General features: G+C 37.8%; 1 protein-coding gene across 1 annotated transcript in view; it reads right to left on the reverse strand.

Annotated features, from left to right (window-relative positions):
* Positions 1–14,143: 14,143 nt before the first annotated feature.
* Positions 14,144–18,650, reverse strand: part of cdh7a (cadherin 7a) — a 60,613-nt gene continuing 56,106 nt past the window's right edge. Inside the window, exon 12 of the mRNA XM_016271409.1 lies at positions 14,144–15,943. Within this exon, the coding sequence (XP_016126895.1) occupies positions 15,435–15,943 (509 nt within the window). The 3' untranslated portion in view covers positions 14,144–15,434. The remainder of the gene's footprint in view (positions 15,944–18,650) is intronic.

Here is an 18,650-nt window from a genome sequence, read left to right on the forward strand (position 1 = left end):
TCGTTTTTAATACACTGCACGAACCAATGGTCGTGCAGTTTCACTGCATGAATGAAAAGGCTTCAGTTGAGGAGAAAAAGGCTTTTTTCCCATATGCGTCTAGCTGATGCAGTATCTCAGGGAGTCGAGGTTATGAAAAACCGTTTTTCACTGTTTGTATCACTCTGCATATCTGTGTTTGCATGCTTCAGACAAATATGTGTCTGTGTATTAGTGGTAGGGATTTTCATTCAGTAATTCTTTCTACTGCTTATACAAACTTTTAAGTGTGTAGCGGAATAGAAATGCTTTGTCCATATACCCACATTTGTGGTCTTTGCACTTGACCACTTGACTACTTATACTGTATGATGTATTTCCTGTACTTGGGCCAAGTGTTCAAGTGAGGATGAAGACCAAAAGTGTGTGTAGAACTTTTCATTACCTCATGGGACACACTTATAGTGTTGTAAAAATACAAGTGTTTACATAGCTTTATTTTCATTTTAAATACTTTGCATTTTAAAATCAACCCTGTTCAGTAATCTGACACAATTTAATTTGTGGTGCTCCTAATTAAGTGATAAAAAGCAGTTGCAAATGTTGTACAAAATAAATATCACCACTACTCATCTTTGCACCAATAAAACGTGCAACACTTTATTATTCTACCAAATTATATGTAATAATATCTAATTATTATATTCATATTTAACTTACATTGGAAAGGTTTCCGTGACCTCTCGCGAGATCTCAGCAAAAGGTCTCACAATTTATTTTCCAGAACATGATGCATGATGGGATACACTAAGCCTCGAATAGCGCTCCGGAGTGGTATTCGAGATAAGGGGATTTAGTGTGTGTTAAGGGCACTGCGCTTTGGCGTTTTTAAGACCCGGGACAGTCTTGCGCATTTACTTCCTGTCCTTACTTCCTCAAGTGGCCAAGACCGCAAGTGTGGGTATTTGTACAAGGCATATCTTCGGGACATTGCCTACTACCATGTTATAAAATTGCGCACTTTGTCACATGAGGCCCTTTCGCTCCGCTTTAGTTCCAGAACTAAATGTACCGTACTAAAGTACTGGGACGATTTTGCGCAAACTATTTCCCAGTACCATTTAAAGGGTTGCATTCGCACCAAGAGTGTGTACTAAGAAGTGACCGGTTGACAGCGATGTCATTTGTGCACGGTGTTCAACAACAGAAACAAAGAACTACGTTAACAACAGGAGGATGGAGGTTGCTGTGATCGGAGCTGTGTTTTTGTTGTGTCTCGCGGGTTTCACAATAATGGACACGGAATGTCGACGTATGCGTAAAGCGATTGAAAGAATGGAAAGGAGGACTAAGAATCTCCAATGACAACTGGCAGTGCTACATTTGCTACAAGTGCCTGCACTTCAGCGTCCGTCCATCTATTGCTGTTCTCCATACTTGTGAAATAAGTTGACATGCTTACAGTATGTTTACACAGAGTTTTAAATCATGGCGGGTGAGGGCGTTTTCATACGCGTTTGGCCAATCAATGTCTACTTATGTCACGATTAGTACCAGTTGTGCTGGTTAGACCCTGCTAATTTGGAGCTAATTTGGTAATTTGGAGCTAATTTGGTTCTCAAAAAAGGCAGTCCGGTACTAAAATCGCTCCCAGTTCCGGCGATGCGAACATGCCGAAAAGTGGGTAGTTCCACAATTAGTTCTGGTACTATGGAAAGGTTCCTGCGGTGTGAAAGGCCTTATGGTTACATGAATCATTTCACCAGAATCCACCCTGTCATCTTGTTACAATTAATTTCCTCATATATACATTTAATTTCAGTTAATTTATGCTACTCAACAATTCTTACTACGGTTTTGGAAGTAGCACATGCTGAGAATTGTTAATGGCCAAACGCATTCGCTATTGTGCTATTTGGATTTTTACACAAGTTCACAAAAGTTGTTGCAGATTAAATATACCACAGATGACATTAAATAAGTATTTTTCATCAGGTTATATATTTATTATTATTAACTCAAACCACTTTAAGGGCATTCTGAAGAATCCTCCTCTGAAGCACAATGGGTTGTCCACACTTCAGAAATCTACCAGAAACAGGCCATCTGGAAACTTTTGGCATAGTCTTTTCAGAAAACTATGCTTTGGGACACTTATTCTAACCTCACATACTATTTAGGATGGACAGTATGCACATTGGGGCGACTTTGTTCAGAACATTGTTTATTTCAGGAAGGAAACAAAAGACTTGAATTTAGAACCGCATACTTCTCTTACTATTTTTACCATATTTCTTTAACAGAAATAATATGAGTATGTTAGTATGTGGTTTCTGAATTCATCAACTGTTTTTATTAGTGAGTCAATGAATCATTCACTCAACTGTTTTGTTCATGCTGATTCATCACTAATGGAACAAATATACATGAACTGTCATTTTGTCTAAAATGTAAGTTACTCAAAACTGGTAAATAATAATAATAATTAAAGCAATATGCCTACCACACCTACAGTAGTGCTGTTGGAACATCAGATTGGCCTGTGTGAGGTTAATGGTAATGATCTTAATTTAGTGAGGAAAATGCTTCTCAAAGCTACACAGTGATTACAAAAAAGATATTTATATAGAGACAGAATTAAATGTTAGATAAGACACATGATTTTTTTGCTATCATTTGACAAAATAATGTGATGCTCAAAACACCGCTGCAGGAGTTCAAACAGGGCAAAATGTATAACTTGTGTATTTTTCCCCTCTCAGAGTTTTTCTTCATTGCTCTGTGAGTATTTCAACCTCTTGTCCTTGAACAAGAAACTCATCTGCCTCACAGAAACGGAGTGGTTATTGTGAATTCTTCCTTCATACTAGCTGTTTAAGGCCACGCATCTTCACTGTTGTGCGGCATGTTTCACTTCTGTTTTCTCTTCTAACCTTGAGGGTTCTTTCTTTGGGATCAAGCTCCAACATCAACATGTCACTCATCTTTTAGCAACCATAGATTGCATAGATGCAAAGAGAAGTCAGCCTTTGAAGTGATCGAAAATATTTGGATTTTAAAGATGTTAAGATGATGCCAGCACTTGGTTCTTAATTTAAGATGAATACTGCTACTCAAATGAGCTATTTATCTTCAGGATTCTTGTAAAGGTAATTCATTTTGAAACAATAACAGTTGTCATTGAAATATTTCTTATTTTAATTAATCAACCCATAAAATGAAACACTTCAAATGTGTGTCTTTATTCAAGTATTTGTCAGCTTTTGATTTAACCCAGCAATCTCTACAAAATTGTGGCGGATCTCCAAGACAGCATTCAAAAAATATCAAAGTTATGATGGCAATGTATGATAGATTCAACTCAGCTAATGCAAACACTGCTCTATATCAGTCAGAATAAGCATATGCTGATGGTATGCAGTCAGTGGTGCCTGTCAATCATTTCCTATTCACAGAGCTCAAAAATCCTTCAGATGTCACAGGCTGAGACTTCAGCACAGAACCATGCAAATACAATATGTATAATTTAATGGCAGTGACTTAAATCAGTATAAACAGGCTTCTTGATGTTTGGACCGGGTCAAAGAATCTCCCCGCTCTCAGTCAACCAGTGATGGTGTTCAAGAGAGACACCAAAGGCATTTGATTTTTTTTGTAGAGACTTGTGTGTGTGTGTTTGTGTGTGTAAATAACACTACAGACTTTGATTTCACCTCAAAGCTGCTGAAAACACACACTCCTTTTACCCGCACAAACCGATGAAGACCATAACGTTTCTCCTCTTCAGCTCCCATGATGCTTTCCGGGTGGCATACTGACAGTTCAATTTGACGCTTCTCTGCTATAGTTAGTGCTGACACTTCCCACACCCCTTGCTGTCCTAAAACTGATGAGAGACCACCTTTGTAAGCGGTTTGCCTTCAATAAACGGCCTTAAATAGAAACACCACAACAATGGTGTATTACATGATTAACTTAAACTTAAACTGCATTTTTGTTTCTTCTTGTTTTCCAATAGCTGCGACTGATGATGGCCAATCTAGTCGACAGGGCAGTCTGGAGAGTATTTTACTTTAATTGTGTGGAAGTAGTGCTGAAGTCCAACTAAAGATATATTTAAGTGTATTTGATTGTTCTGAAGTGGAAATATTGCAAGTAAAATTCAGGTACACTTTAAATATCTTGTATTTAAAGACTGCTGTTATACAGATATCATACAGTCCTACTGGTAAATAATAATAATAATTAAAGCAATATGCCTACCACACCTACAGTAGTGCTGTTGGAACATCAGATTGGCCTGTGTGAGGTTAATGGTAATGATCTTAATTTAGTGAGGAAAATGCTTCTCAAAGCTACACAGTGATTACAAAAAAGATATTGATATAGAGACAGAATTAAATGTTAGATAAGACACATGATTTTTTTGCTATCATTTGACAAAATAATGTGATGCTCAAAACACCGCTGCAGGAGTTCAAACAGGGCAAAATGTATAACTTGTGTATTTTTCCCCTCTCAGAGTTTTTCTTCATTGCTCTGTGAGTATTTCAACCTCTTGTCCTTGAACAAGAAACTCATCTGCCTCACAGAAACGGAGTGGTTATTGTGAATTCTTCCTTCATACTAGCTGTTTAAGGCCACGCATCTTCACTGTTGTGCGGCATGTTTCACTTCTGTTTTCTCTTCTAACCTTGAAGGTTCTTTCTTTGGGATCAAGCTCCAACATCAACATGTCACTCATCTTTTAGCAACCATAGATTGCATAGATGCAAAGAGAAGTCAGCCTTTGAAGTGATCGAAAATATTTGGATTTTAAAGATGTTAAGATGATGCCAGCACTTGGTTCTTAATTTAAGATGAATACTGCTACTCAAATGAGCTATTTATCTTCAGGATTCTTGTAAAGGTAATTCATTTTGAAACAATAACAGTTGTCATTTCTTATTTTCTTATTTTAATTAATCAACCCATAAAATGAAACACTTCAAATGTGTGTCTTTATTCAAGTATTTGTCATTTAACCCAGTAACCCAGCAATCTCTACAAAATTGTGGCGGATCTCCAAGACAGCATTCAAAAAATATCAAAGTTATGATGGCAATGTATGATAGATTCAACTCAGCTAATGCAAACACTGCTCTATATCAGTCAGAATAAGCATATGCTGATGGTATGCAGTCAGTGGTGCCTGTCAATCATTTCCTATTCACAGAGCTCAAAAATCCTTCAGATGTCACAGGCTGAGACTTCAGCACAGAACCATGCAAATACAATATGTATAATTTAATGGCAGTGACTTAAATCAGTATAAACAGGCTTCTTGATGTTTGGACCGGGTCAAAGAATCTCCCCGCTCTCAGTCAACCAGTGATGGTGTTCAAGAGAGACACCAAAGGCATTTGATTTTTTTTGTAGAGACTTGTGTGTGTGTGTTTGTGTGTGTAAATAACACTACAGACTTTGATTTCACCTCAAAGCTGCTGAAAACACACACTCCTTTTACCCGCACAAACCGATGAAGACCATAACGTTTCTCCTCTTCAGCTCCCATGATGCTTTCCGGGTGGCATACTGACAGTTCAATTTGACGCTTCTCTGCTATAGTTAGTGCTGACACTTCCCACACCCCTTGCTGTCCTAAAACTGATGAGAGACCACCTTTGCAAGCGGTTTGCCTTCAATAAACGGCCTTAAATAGAAACACCACAACAATGGTGTATTACATGATTAACTTAAACTTAAACTGCATTTTTGTTTCTTCTTGTTTTCCAATAGCTGCGACTGATGATGGCCAATCTAGTCGACAGGGCAGTCCAACTCAGTCCCTCCAACCATATGAGCAATTGTATTCATTGATCTAATCGCCTTATTTTGTGTTTCATCTCTCAGACTGGTGTGTCACACAGAGGAAAAGTCTGCTTGATTCATGTTGAAATTCAGTTTATTTTATAAGATTTCTCACTCCATTAGGTAATACAAGTTTTTGTCTGATATTTAGAGTCACCCAATAATTTTAGTTACCTCTACCACAGATTAGTCTGACCAGAAACAAATTTGATGGACACAACTCAAATTTCAAGTTGAGAAGACAGTACTGTACACAACATATAGTTAGATATCAATAGCAAAACAGCAATTACAGTGCAAGATAAAATAAATATAAAAATAAATATATACAATTAATGTAACAAAATTAAATATATAGGGACAAGAAAATAATATAAAAGAAATAGCATGCAACTGTAAGGCGGATTTTTGCTATTTGTATGTTCATTAAAGTCTTGTGGACCGGGGAATGCTTATTGTATTTGTATTACTGTCATCTTATTTTTTATGATTAATACTGTTACTGATATTTTTATTTTATTTTATTTTCATGCTTTTTGAGTGTGTTGAGGCTTCAGCAATTTTTCAGAAAGTCTTTTAACTAATGCTTTCAGGGGGGAAAAATGTTGCATTTATATATAAAAAAAACTGTAAATACAGTAAAAAAAGGTAATATTTTGAAATATTAAAATATAAAATATTACATGTAATATATTTTAAAATGTCATTCCTGTGATGGCAAAGCTGAATTTTCAGCAGTCATTACTGCAGTCTTCAGTGTCATGTGATCCTTCAGAAATAATTCTAATATGCTGATTTCTCAAGAAACATTTCTTATTATCATCAGTGTTGAAATCAGTTGTGCTGTTTCATATTTTTGTGGAAACCTTGGAAAATTTCAGGATTCTATCAGAATAGAAAGTTTATAGCGATCCAATCAAAGTGACTTTGCAGAAGGTCTTTTTCTCTACAATGTCATTTGCACTGCAGATAGAAGGTAAAATTTAGAAGGAGAAATAAATGGCATCACAGTTGAGAGGCTACTGTTTCTCACTTATGCATTTTATCCAACAAAATTAAGAAATAGTTACATCACGTTGTTATGCATCCAGTCTGCTGCTGTCTGCCCATTCTTAAATATTGTCATCCACCAGCTTTGAGGGTGATTAAACTCTAAGGGTTTTTGAATTCTTGTAGGAGGCTTCAGTCTGGCCGGCTAATCCATCAGATCAGCCTAGATGAGTCGTGTGGATCTGTGCCCTAATCAGAATGAATGATGCCGCAGTGATCAAGGATGCAGGTCAATCTCTTTCCAAACTTCATTTACACAAAATGTTCCAGCCTCCGATACGGCATTCAAAAGCCTGGCTACAAGCACAGTATACCAAATATCTTGTGCCCTTGAGATGTTGTTCCTGTGGATGAAGATGCAGAAGTCAGCAGAACGCCCACTGGATCATTACAATTTTGGCATTTGATTATGGTACTACTCATTAGTGCATGATTTCTAAAGTCTAGAAACCACCCTTTATGCGCAACTTCAACCATATTATTGGCACATCAATAAATATATATAAATAAATATTCTACATTTAAATCTGTAACATTAACTTTCAAAATGCTTGTAATCTAACAGATCTGCACATTCTAAATGACAGAAATCCAGAAAGAGATTAGAAATCTAAAAAAATATGTCTGCAATCATAGAAAATACATAATAAAGCTGCATTTTCAAGATTAATTTCATTTATTATTTTACCATATCATCAATGATATTAGTATACTGTTCAAAAGTTTGGTTGAGTACAATTATTTAGTAAGAATGCATTAAAGATTTATTTTTCAAATAAATGCTGTTCTTTTGATCTTGAATGGTTTCCACTAAAATATTAGGCATCACAACTGTTTTCAACAGTGACAATAAAAAAAAAATGTTTCTTCAGCACCAAATCAGGAAATTAGAATGATTTCTAAAGGATCATGTGACACTGAAGACTGAAAATAGTGGCTGCTGAAAATTCAGGTTTGCATATAAATTAAATGTTTAAATAAATTAAAATAGCTATTTCAAATACTGATAATATTTCACAATATTACTGTTTTTACTGCACCTAATAAATATAGTCTTGGTGAGTGTATAAGACACGTCTTGAAAGTATATTAATAGAAAATTTAGCTGAGCACAAATTTTTGCACTATAATATTTAAAAAAAATGATATGATCGCAATTAGTAAATTAGTAAACATCACTGTCTACATTAGAACTCATTGATCACTCCTAAGTTGGAGCGTTCGTATATGACATCATTGCTTGTGGGTGGAGCCTCAGTTCAGCGATCGCAGGTAGAACTCTCTTCACCATCTGTGGATCGGTTTTAAACAGGCTGTGTTTTAATTCCAGGCAACAGAATCAGTAGGAGCTCAGAGTCTGCATAGGACGTGAAGTGGTATGACAATGTTCACATTCTCTTGTGGCTTGCCGACAATATTCATCACAAAAGAATGGTCCATTTTGTGGTATGGCACTTCACTTTTTTAACATCTCTTTTGAAGATGCAAGAAGATGTATCGTATAATGACATGCTTTTGATATGAAGTGGCAGCATTTAACAGAAGGAAAGCGAAGAGATCTGGCTGAAGAATGATGACAGAGTATCAAAGCAGATAGAGCACTTAAGACTCAACTCTAACTGAGAGCCTCTTGATAACTGAGATGAGCCATGATCTAGATATGACATTCCCGCCTGCTGCCCCTCATAAAAGTTTTCTACCAGCCAACACAAAACTCTGCAACTGTGACACACAGCTTGGCGGCCTATCTCCAAAGATAATTGAAAGAGTTTACGAGGCTCGAAAACTAGTCTTGCTCTGTCGGTGTAGAGAACTCATTTTCTGAGTGGCAATTTACAGTTGATTTGCGGACACTTAAGAAAGGCATAGAGGGTCTGTCTTATCCTAAAGTTGTGCAGCCTGAGGCCTGTCTGTCCTAATCTGCAGATTGAGGTTCTGATAGCTCTATGTGTGTCTGATTGCTCTCGGTTTCCCTGGGGGAACTGCCCTCCCTCAAGCTACGTCCTCCTGCTCTTGTTTGGCTAGTTTTTTCCTTCCGTCGCTGTTCAAGCACCCTATTTTGATCATAGCAATTGACTGAAAAGAAAAAAAATAGAAGGCAACCACAAGGCAAAAACCGGTAGCTGTTCTTTTTTTCCTCAAGTAAACCTGAGAAATTGAAGTGTGTGTTAATGATCTGCTATTTTTAAAGCAAATGCAAGAATTTGAACTTCTCCCAGCTCTGTGCTGTACTGTGTTCTTGTGAGATGTGAAATGTGCAAATGTAGCTGTAGCCTTAATAACAGGCACTGAGAGCAGCTCTGGGACTCTTTTGGCTAGATTCACACTATCAAATATATTTAATGTAAAAATAAATAAATAAAAACAGTCAATAACTTTAAAACATTTCCAGAGATGTATGATATCTTATTAATTCATCAAAAGGACGCAAATGTGTGCAGCTGCACATTGAAAAACAAATAATTCTGTCAATAACAGCATATTGTCTCAGCTTTAGAGTAATGAAAAAATGTGAATATATATACATACATATATAAAACACTATTGAATATGAGAAAGATCTACTTTTCAGGAGCGAATACTCCAGTCTTCACTGCCATAATATCCTCCAGAAATCTTTCCAATATGCAATATATATTGTTTTATGTTAGAAAACATGAAAAGGCCAACCGCTGTGAATGATCTACAGAGTTTAGCAGCTCTGAATGGAGTCAAGGTGCACCAGTCAATCACATAATTCTGCAGAATGCTGACCTGTATATAGGAAAGTGGCACAAAAGGCACCATTACAGGCACGTCTGAAGATTGTCAAAACGCATACTCCATTGCAAAGTGTAAAAAGATTTCATGGTTAGATCACACCAAGATAGAGCTTGCCAGCCAAAATTCAAAGCCATGCATGTGGTGCTAATATAACACTGCCCACACCTCCAAAAAGCACCATACCTTCAGAGAAGTGTGCTGGTGGCGGTGCAACACGCTGTGAGACTGATTTTTATCAGCAGGACTGGGCATCTTGTTAAAATAAAGAGAACAATAGATGGTGTAAAATGCAGAAAAATACAGATACGTATTTCATCCTGCTAAAATTCATGAGAGCGTTTTTCGGCTGGACAAAAATTAACATTGGAGTGGCTAAAGAACAAACAAATTCAATGTTGAAATGGGCCAGTCAAACCCTGATCTCACTCCAATTGAGAATCTGTCACGCTACTTGAAAATTGCAGAGCACAAGCATCATCCAACCAATTTGAACAAGCAACTCTGGCCGTAAGAAAGTCTGAAATAGCATTTGAACTGTGCGCACAGCTGTCAACTGCTGCAAAAGTATTTTTTAAATGTGCTTTTTATAAAATATTAAACAGCAAAGTTCCTTCAAAGTTTTTTTTTTCCACAATAAACAATGTTGTAATTTATACTGCATATACTGAACACAAAGCACTGTATATATAGACAGAAAGCGAGCAAGAGAGCAACACAAAGCAGAGGTTTTTATGTATGTGTATATATGACTGTTTTGACAGAATCAACACTTCAAAGCAGAGCATCACAGTCATCCCAAGGTCAGTTCAAAGCAAATAAAAGGCACACTCGGCAGTGTGAAGATATGTGCATGCGACTACAGCATACTACATTAAACATACACAAGCCACAGAGTCAACACTCAACCCAGGGTTTAGCTTTAGAGGACAAACCCCCGCGAATGTCAATAGACGACTTGAAAACAGCAGTCTGCACCAGACAGCTCTGCATTTGGCCGGCACTGGATGTGCCTGATTGTGAATACAGATCTAAGACGTGCTCTTTAAAATTATCGATCAGAACGCCATTAGAAGAGCCCTTAAAGGCTTTGCTTTGCATATCTCTCTTATTATTTTGTTATTATAACCTCGTTTTAAAAAATAATATTACGTGGTATTCAATCTCATCCTGAATCCCGGATGCTTTCATAAAATTTGCCAATTCTTCGTTAGCCTTTTGCTTGGTTTAAAACAGCCATTGCTTGCATAATTATCCTGGCTGTTTTAATGAGTTTTCCACTGGCTTGAAGCGGTAATTGGATTTTTCTTGGAGCAATCTTGTTAAATGCATAAAATCGTATATTTAATTTAGAGAGGAAATCGATGGCGAAGTGAGTGTCGTTGGCAGCGCTCGTGCCATTGTGGACATACAACGAGCGCCGCTGAGGAGAAGGAGGCAATATATTAACACGCACACTAACATCTCGTTACTGTAATGAAAGCTATAAATCCAAAGCGTGAGCTTTATAAGTGTTTCATGGGAACCGTATAAGCAAGAATCGGGTATTCTGTTGTGTTAGGGAGACTTTATTAATGTTGTTAATTTTCTAAATGGACCGCACTTTTTCATGGAAAGCCTGAAGCCGTCATATTTTAGTCAAACAAGAAGGGACATTTCCAATCAAGATTGCTGAGCTCTGTCTTTGACATTTATGTCTGTCAAACTGATTTAAAATCTGTGAGGGCAGTGAAAGTGCGGGCCCGAGTCTCTGATACCTGTACATGACTTTCTTCCAAAAAAAATGCTGTAGGCTACATATTCTGACAGTATGCAGACACTGGTTCATGGCTGCCATAGCTAAAGCCCATAGAGTGGAGCAGTCAGGTTCTAGAAGTAAAAATCCCATTTATTTTATCAATAGGGGAATTGATTTTGAAAGTTAACTTGTAAATCATTAACAACAGACCTACTGTGAGCTACAAGATGGTTAATCGATGGTATAGTCTCTTGTTGAAACCATCAGTCCACATTATTTCAACTTATTTTTTAAATAGTCATATTCAACAGAGAAATTCCTGGTGAAATATTACATTACCAAAGAAATCTCCATTAGTCAGACAACTGCAAAAAAGAAATCACACCATAAGAACACTTTAACACCCACAAGCACTGCAAATGATGCAGTGTAAATGATTTTCCCCACACTCTCAAAATACATGCTTATTTTACAATAAACATAAAATATATTGTTTCTATAGATTACCAGCATGTTCAGTAGTTTTATTTCTCCATTGTTTTTTATTTGATTTTGTCATTCACAGTACTTATTGGGGTTGTAGTGTTTCCTTCCATTAAGGACAGACTTGTCTTTTTGTTCAATTTCAAATACTTTTTTTTGTTTTGCTTCAAATCAAAGTTTGCAATGTTGTGATTAACTTTGAAGCTGTTTTAAGTTCATGTCCTATAACTCTTAAACACTTTTTTTAAAAATCCCTATGGGAAAAATGCTTCCATGTTTGTCAGTATCCCTCACTCAAACTTCCCGTTTCATATGAAAAACATCACTGTGCTTGTCAAAGCAATTTAATGGTGCCATTTCAAAACTACTTGTTAAATCATGCTAATCAACTGAGGAGAAAGTAAGGACTACTTCTGTGGTGTTAAACTAATTTTATAAGTCATATTAATTCCAAGTAATCAGCCACTGGACTGGAGTTATCATTATCACACTTTTAAATCACTCAGCAACTGAGCAGCTGAAATGACCTCGCGCTGTACTCTCATTGAAACAATATTAATTATTTTATTAAAAGTTAGACATACAAATTGAAGAGGTTTCCTTTACAAACATGAACATGTCCCTCTGTACACCGTCTTTGAGAAGAAGCTGTTGAATATCAGGGCATTGATTGTCTGCCACAATAAAGATAAGCCTTCTCCTCTGTTCCGACAGGACAGACCACTTAGACATCCAGGCATTCACTCTCAGCCTGACACTGAGTTCACATTACTTAATGAAAAAAAAAATATGAAGCCATTAAGAAAAGACATAACTCAATGTGAAGTAAATAAAAAAGAAACAGGACAGGATGAGCACGCTTTCTATTCAGAGCTGTTCTTATAATTATTCTGAATAAATTATGAATGTCTGCTTGAGATCTCGAAACAGCGAATTAATGATTTTTCTTTTCAGTATGTTTTATTAAGCTCCATTGCGTTCACCAGCCACTTGTAACAAGCCCAGCATTCCTCTCATGTGCCTTATGAGATCATTTCCAAATAATGACCGTAATCCCGAATCAAACAGCGACCAGTTCGGAAAAGTAAACAGAATCAAACTCGTGAAAAGAAAAAGGCGACATTGATTTTCAGTCCCTTTGATATATGTGTTTTAGAGTCTCATGTCTGTAAAGAGAACAATGATGGGGTGACCCTATCCTCCTTTGTTTGCATTATCTGCTCGCTGCAGTGACTTGCTTAATTAAAACTGTATTTATTATTACTTAGTGCCAAGTCAAACGAGATTTCAATTGCCCTTTTAGTTTTCATTTAGCGAGCCAGTTAACAAATAATTGCATTTGCTTTCTGATAGCAGCTTCCCTCTAATGATCACAGACAGTATTCTCAGTCTTTATTACCCTTAGTCAGATAATCAAACAAAATGACAAGTTATCGCTTGCATTGAAAGCCAAATCCATTATTGACGGCATAAAATGATCACTTTATAATCATCCGGACTGGACAAAAGACAATATATCCTATTGAATTCAAATTGAATTTATATCTCTGGCTTTGACAGGCACAACAACAGTTGATACTGAGCATGTGAACAAAGAAACAAATTGAAAGCGTGTATGGCTTGGACACTGAGATTCAATCTCCAAATGCTTATGCCATCTGAAAAACAGTTTACAGCATCTATCCGAATGCCAGAATTTGTTGGGGAAGAAACAAAAATGGAACATGTTTCATGACTCAGACAAGATCACAGCTATCTCACACTGCGATCGCGGGGGCCAGGCTGCAACAGGCATTCGTGGAAAAACTGCCATTTTAACAAGTCAAGCTGTGTTCGAGTCCGACAGCGAGACTAGGCTCAGTTTGAACGCACTCGTTGGAGGGATCTAACTAGCCTGGGCGAGACAATTTATAGGCTAAGCTTCGTGTCCGACCGTGTAGTTGCACACCCAGTCTTCCTGCTCTTAGACGTGCGATCGTATTTCTGGATGTATGCTTGCGTTCACTAACTGAATCATCAATCTCCTCTCTCTGAGGCTAATTTAGCCGAGGCCTTTTAAATGCTCTGACAAGCCTTGTGTCATTCATCAAACTCAAGGCTCCGTTGGCTCTCTCGTCTAGCCTTGATTACACATCATGTCTGTGTGCAAACCACCCTGTTCCACAAACAAAAGCAGCCAATTTAGCAGTGAGATCTCCACATCAAAATATGCACCACTGTCTGGCTGTCCGAATGAATGAATGAATGCAGTCATGAGGAAATGGCCACACCGTGTGCTGCAATTTGTGTACTTTATTACAAAAATCTGTACAAAATGTCTTCCCAGCTTTAGGACTGAGCATGTGTTACAGTCATTTCATATCGTTACAATTCGAAATCATGAAAATAACCTGTCGTAGAACAGCTAAACATTGAATATACTGTAGTAGTAGTAAGGTCTGTGTTGTCCGTATGTTATACACCATTTCACACGTCGCCAGATATTATTTAGGATAATGTCTCTTTACATTCTTTTTTCCCTTCAGTTTGCGACTCATATCGACAACAGGCCTGCTTTAAAACAAACAGCTCTCACAAGATATTCAGCAAGAACCACTGTGGAAAAAAAACTGTACACGGGACAGCATAGAGCACTACAAAAACATTTCGCTGCTTTGAGTTTCTCCACTGAGACTGAGGTTTTCGAGAAAGGAATAGGCTTAATACAAAAGACTCCCCTTCAAACGCTCGCTGTCATAAGGGTTCTCTCTACAAACTTACAAAATAACATCTCAAAATAACTCAGGTTGACAGCCTCAACTGAAAGGCAAGTACTATACATTTTCAATGATTAAATCCACTCCGGCCTGTCCTGCTTGATACATCAAAGTCTATTCACTACAAGTTTGACTTGTATTTTGGTCGGCGTAACTGCAGGATACTTCAGAGGTTGTGATAGCGATGCGTCTTGAGCCAAATTTTGGCGTGGAACTAAGGCCTGATAACAGACATGAAGCTATGGGTAAAGGATATTTTACAAAGCTACAGTTGCGGTTCCTTGCTAGGCAATGCGTTTGGAAAGGATAGCGGTTGTTGAATTCATATTGATTTTTTTCAAAGAACCTATGAGTCATAGAAATATCTGATAGAACAGAAACATTGATCTTTCGAGCATCGCTGCTGTATGGCTAGCTGGATGGCACTGTTCTCATTTATAACCATGGGGAGAGCACTTCAAATGTCTCTTCGAAACAATTGGTATTCCTGGACCAGCTCACATGGACCTGCGGTCTACTGTCCATTATTCTCTTGGGCCTGAAGATTACTCTTTGGGAGCTTGCAACCACACCCCGAGTCCAGTCTTGACATCTAACTGCAATTTAAATAGAAGTGCTTCCGACTCGAATCCCCACCGTCAATTGGCTATCAAAACTGCTGCTCTCTGCAGATATAACTTCCCCCTCCGTACTGAATGTTCCCCTTTTTTGCTCCCCTCTTCTGTCATGCATCAATGAGTCAGTGGTATTCTCTTGATCATTGTTCATTTCCATTATGCCCTTGATTGAGCAGACCTTGGCAGGAATTTTAATCCCGGCTAGGAGGAGAATATATTGCTGCTGTCGCCGTGGCCGTACAGGTCGGCTAGCTTCCTGAAGCGAGGTCCCCAGTCGCTCAGATAGTCATAGTTCTGCTCCGAGTCTGAGCTCAGGGAGTCTAGGGAGCTGAGGGATTCGGCCACCGAGCCGCTGCCCTCGAAAGCGTATGTCTGCAGGGAGTCGTAGGGAGGTGCGGAAGGATCGACGTCGGCGTCCTTCAGGCGGTCCCATATAAACTCCCGGAAGATCCCGTTGTCTGGTGTGATTTTGTAAGGTGGAGGGCGGGAGCAATAAAGGGTGGGCACCTCCGGGGTGACGTCTCGGCGGGCTTTGCTGTCTCTCACTACATTGAGGTTTCGCAAGGCCACCATGTCAAAGGCCTCTGTGTCTTCCTCGCCTCCACCTTCGTCGTCGTAGCGCACAATGTTCTCCCGCACGTCCCTGTCTTCGTCCAAGATCAGAGGCTCCTTCTTCCTCCTCCTCATTGTCACAATCAGCAGCACCAGCACTGCAAAGACAAAAGAATCACATGCTGTTAGTAAGCAAACCAGAGCTATCATCAGTGACACGACATATTAGCATTACAATACTTTTCAAAGGTTTTTCGTTTAAAGAAATTAATACTTTTATTAAGCAAGGATACATTAAATTAGTCAAAAGTGATAGTCATTTATAATGTTAAAAATAAAAATGCTGTTCCTTCAAACTTTCTGTTCATCAAAGTATCCTGGAAATAAATATTATGATTTCCACAAGAATATTAACCAGCGCAGCAGTTTTCAACACTGATAATAATAAGAAACGTTTCTTGAACACTAAATCAGCATATTACTATGATTTCTGCTGAAAATCTATATGCAATATTTACATACAGTATGTTCATATACATATATTTTATGTCAGAAATATATCTTATTATATAATATATCAAAATTGAAAACAGCTTATTTAACTTGTAATAATATTTCATAATATAGCCTTTCTGAGCAGAAAGCGGACCCCAAACATTTGAACGGCAATGTACATATTACATTACATATGTATAGCCTACTATTTACTGTATACTCTTTTTTATAATAGTATATATAGTAAAATAGTGTGTGTGTGTGTGTGTGTGTGTGTGTGTGTGTGTGTGTGTGTGTGTGTGTGTACCGTTATATTATATAATTTATAATAACAGTCTTATGTAATATAATAACACACATATGGTTTATTGCCTATAGTACAATTACTAATAGTATAAATAGTTTGTTTTTATTATTATTATTATATAAATTTACATACACACTGTAACAGTCTTATTTTTTTTTAAGTTGTAAATAAAACAAAGATTGTTTTATTGGTATTTCCAAATAGTATTTTACGAGAGAAAATATTATTTCAGTTTTGCTTCAAAATTTCATGTTTTATTCATATATTACTTACTACTTGCCTATTTATTTTACTATTTATTTATTTATTTTTCTTTTTAATAATAGAGATAGTAAGAGAGGATACTGGATAGATAAATTGGTATGTGGAATTACAAGTCAGATTTGAACTTGTGTCACTGAGAAAAAAAGAAAGAAAGAATTCAAGGCCACTTCTCTGACAATGCATTTTTTCCTAGTTCTGTTGGTTTCCACCAGACTATTGGGGTGCAAATAGCTGCACAGTGATGTTTACACCTCGTGCAAATAGTCATTACAATTAAACAATTTGCTAACAATAAAAACAAAAAACCCTTTTATATGCGAGTAGAGTGTTTAATAAATTGCTTCATTACAGATTCATGCCCTTTCCACCGTAAACAACAATTCCATGAAATATCAGCCACCAGGTAAGATTTAGAGGCACCAAAGCTACACACACACAACCACACACCTCTCAAGCAGTCCATTTAACCTCCATTCAAGATAAGCAAAGATATAAAAGGTGTAGAATCAGATAGCACTCGACCATGACTGTATCTCAACAATATTTATGACACTGAACCAAAACATTACTTTCTCATTGTTTTACACTCTATAGAACGATCGTGCCTCAAGGCCTGACACTTGAAGCTACAACTTGAGCGATAAGCTGAATTATCTCTACAGTTCAATTAGGGCAGATCTGGTACATTAGTTTTATCAATAAGTTCATCAGATTGGGTTGTAGTGATTTTAATAACGCTGCTGACAAATCCAGAGCAGGAGGTGTTTCATCATGGGAGGTGCTCCTGGGAGCGGGAGGTGTTAAAGGAGTTACAGTCTGATCTAATCTCATCCTGCATGTTTGTTTACAACGGTTATTAACTGTACAAACCCTTATCCGTGCACAAAACACATGCACAGCTGGGAATTAAACGCACGCTAGCACGTTTGTCTTCTCACTTTTAGCTCTGTCATGTGTGAACATAAGCAAACAGACAGAGATGAACACATAGATGCACGGAGAGCGAGATTTAGAGAAGGATGTGCGCTGTAAATATGGGGCTTTAATGACCACTTGCTTCCTTCCCGCTCATACACAAGCTGCTTATTCGGAAAAGGCCAGCATTAAATCATTTTAATGAGTGCGGCATATGCCTACTGTACGTGTAAAATAAGACTGGATTATATGTCAGTCAGAAAATATCACCCTGCCCTGAAAGCACAGACCCCGTATACAAGCACATCAAAACTATCAACAAGAGGCAAGGCTGCACCGCCGCACAAAAGACGTGTGTCTCGGCGATTCAAACCGGGGATCAAATAATGCACAGAAAAAGATGGCACGAAAGAGATGGAGAAATTCTGTCAATACAGAAAAAAGAAAATGGGAAGAGCATAGCGAGAAATGACTAACATAACAAGACACATGCACAAAAAAAGTGAAATAAATCCATTTTTTGTGGTGTGTGGAATGCAAAAACCAATCCTCCGTGTTGCCGCTCTCAGACCCATGAATGCAAAGGAACTTACAGTACAGCCACAACACAGTCCTCCCACGGGAGTCTATATCTCTCTCAATGTAGATAGTGCATATGTGTATTCGGCTGCCAGTACCAAGCTCGAGGGGGAGGGAAGGGAGCAGATAAAGTAGGGAGAGAGAAAGAGGAGGTGTAAGTGGGAGCAGGCTGAAGTGAGAGAGAGAAAGATAGAGTGGAGGGAAAAGGGAGGCAAACGTCTAATGATCCATCCTTCAGGCCTGCCACAGCGAGTGTGAAATATGGTGCCAAAGTCTCATACTTCATCCTCAGGCCTAGTGTCGTT

Source organism: Sinocyclocheilus grahami, unplaced genomic scaffold (assembly GCF_001515645.1).
Source record: "Sinocyclocheilus grahami isolate Dianchi unplaced genomic scaffold, SAMN03320097.WGS_v1.1 scaffold5.1, whole genome shotgun sequence".
In the NCBI taxonomy this organism is placed as follows: Eukaryota; Metazoa; Chordata; class Actinopteri; order Cypriniformes; family Cyprinidae; genus Sinocyclocheilus; species Sinocyclocheilus grahami.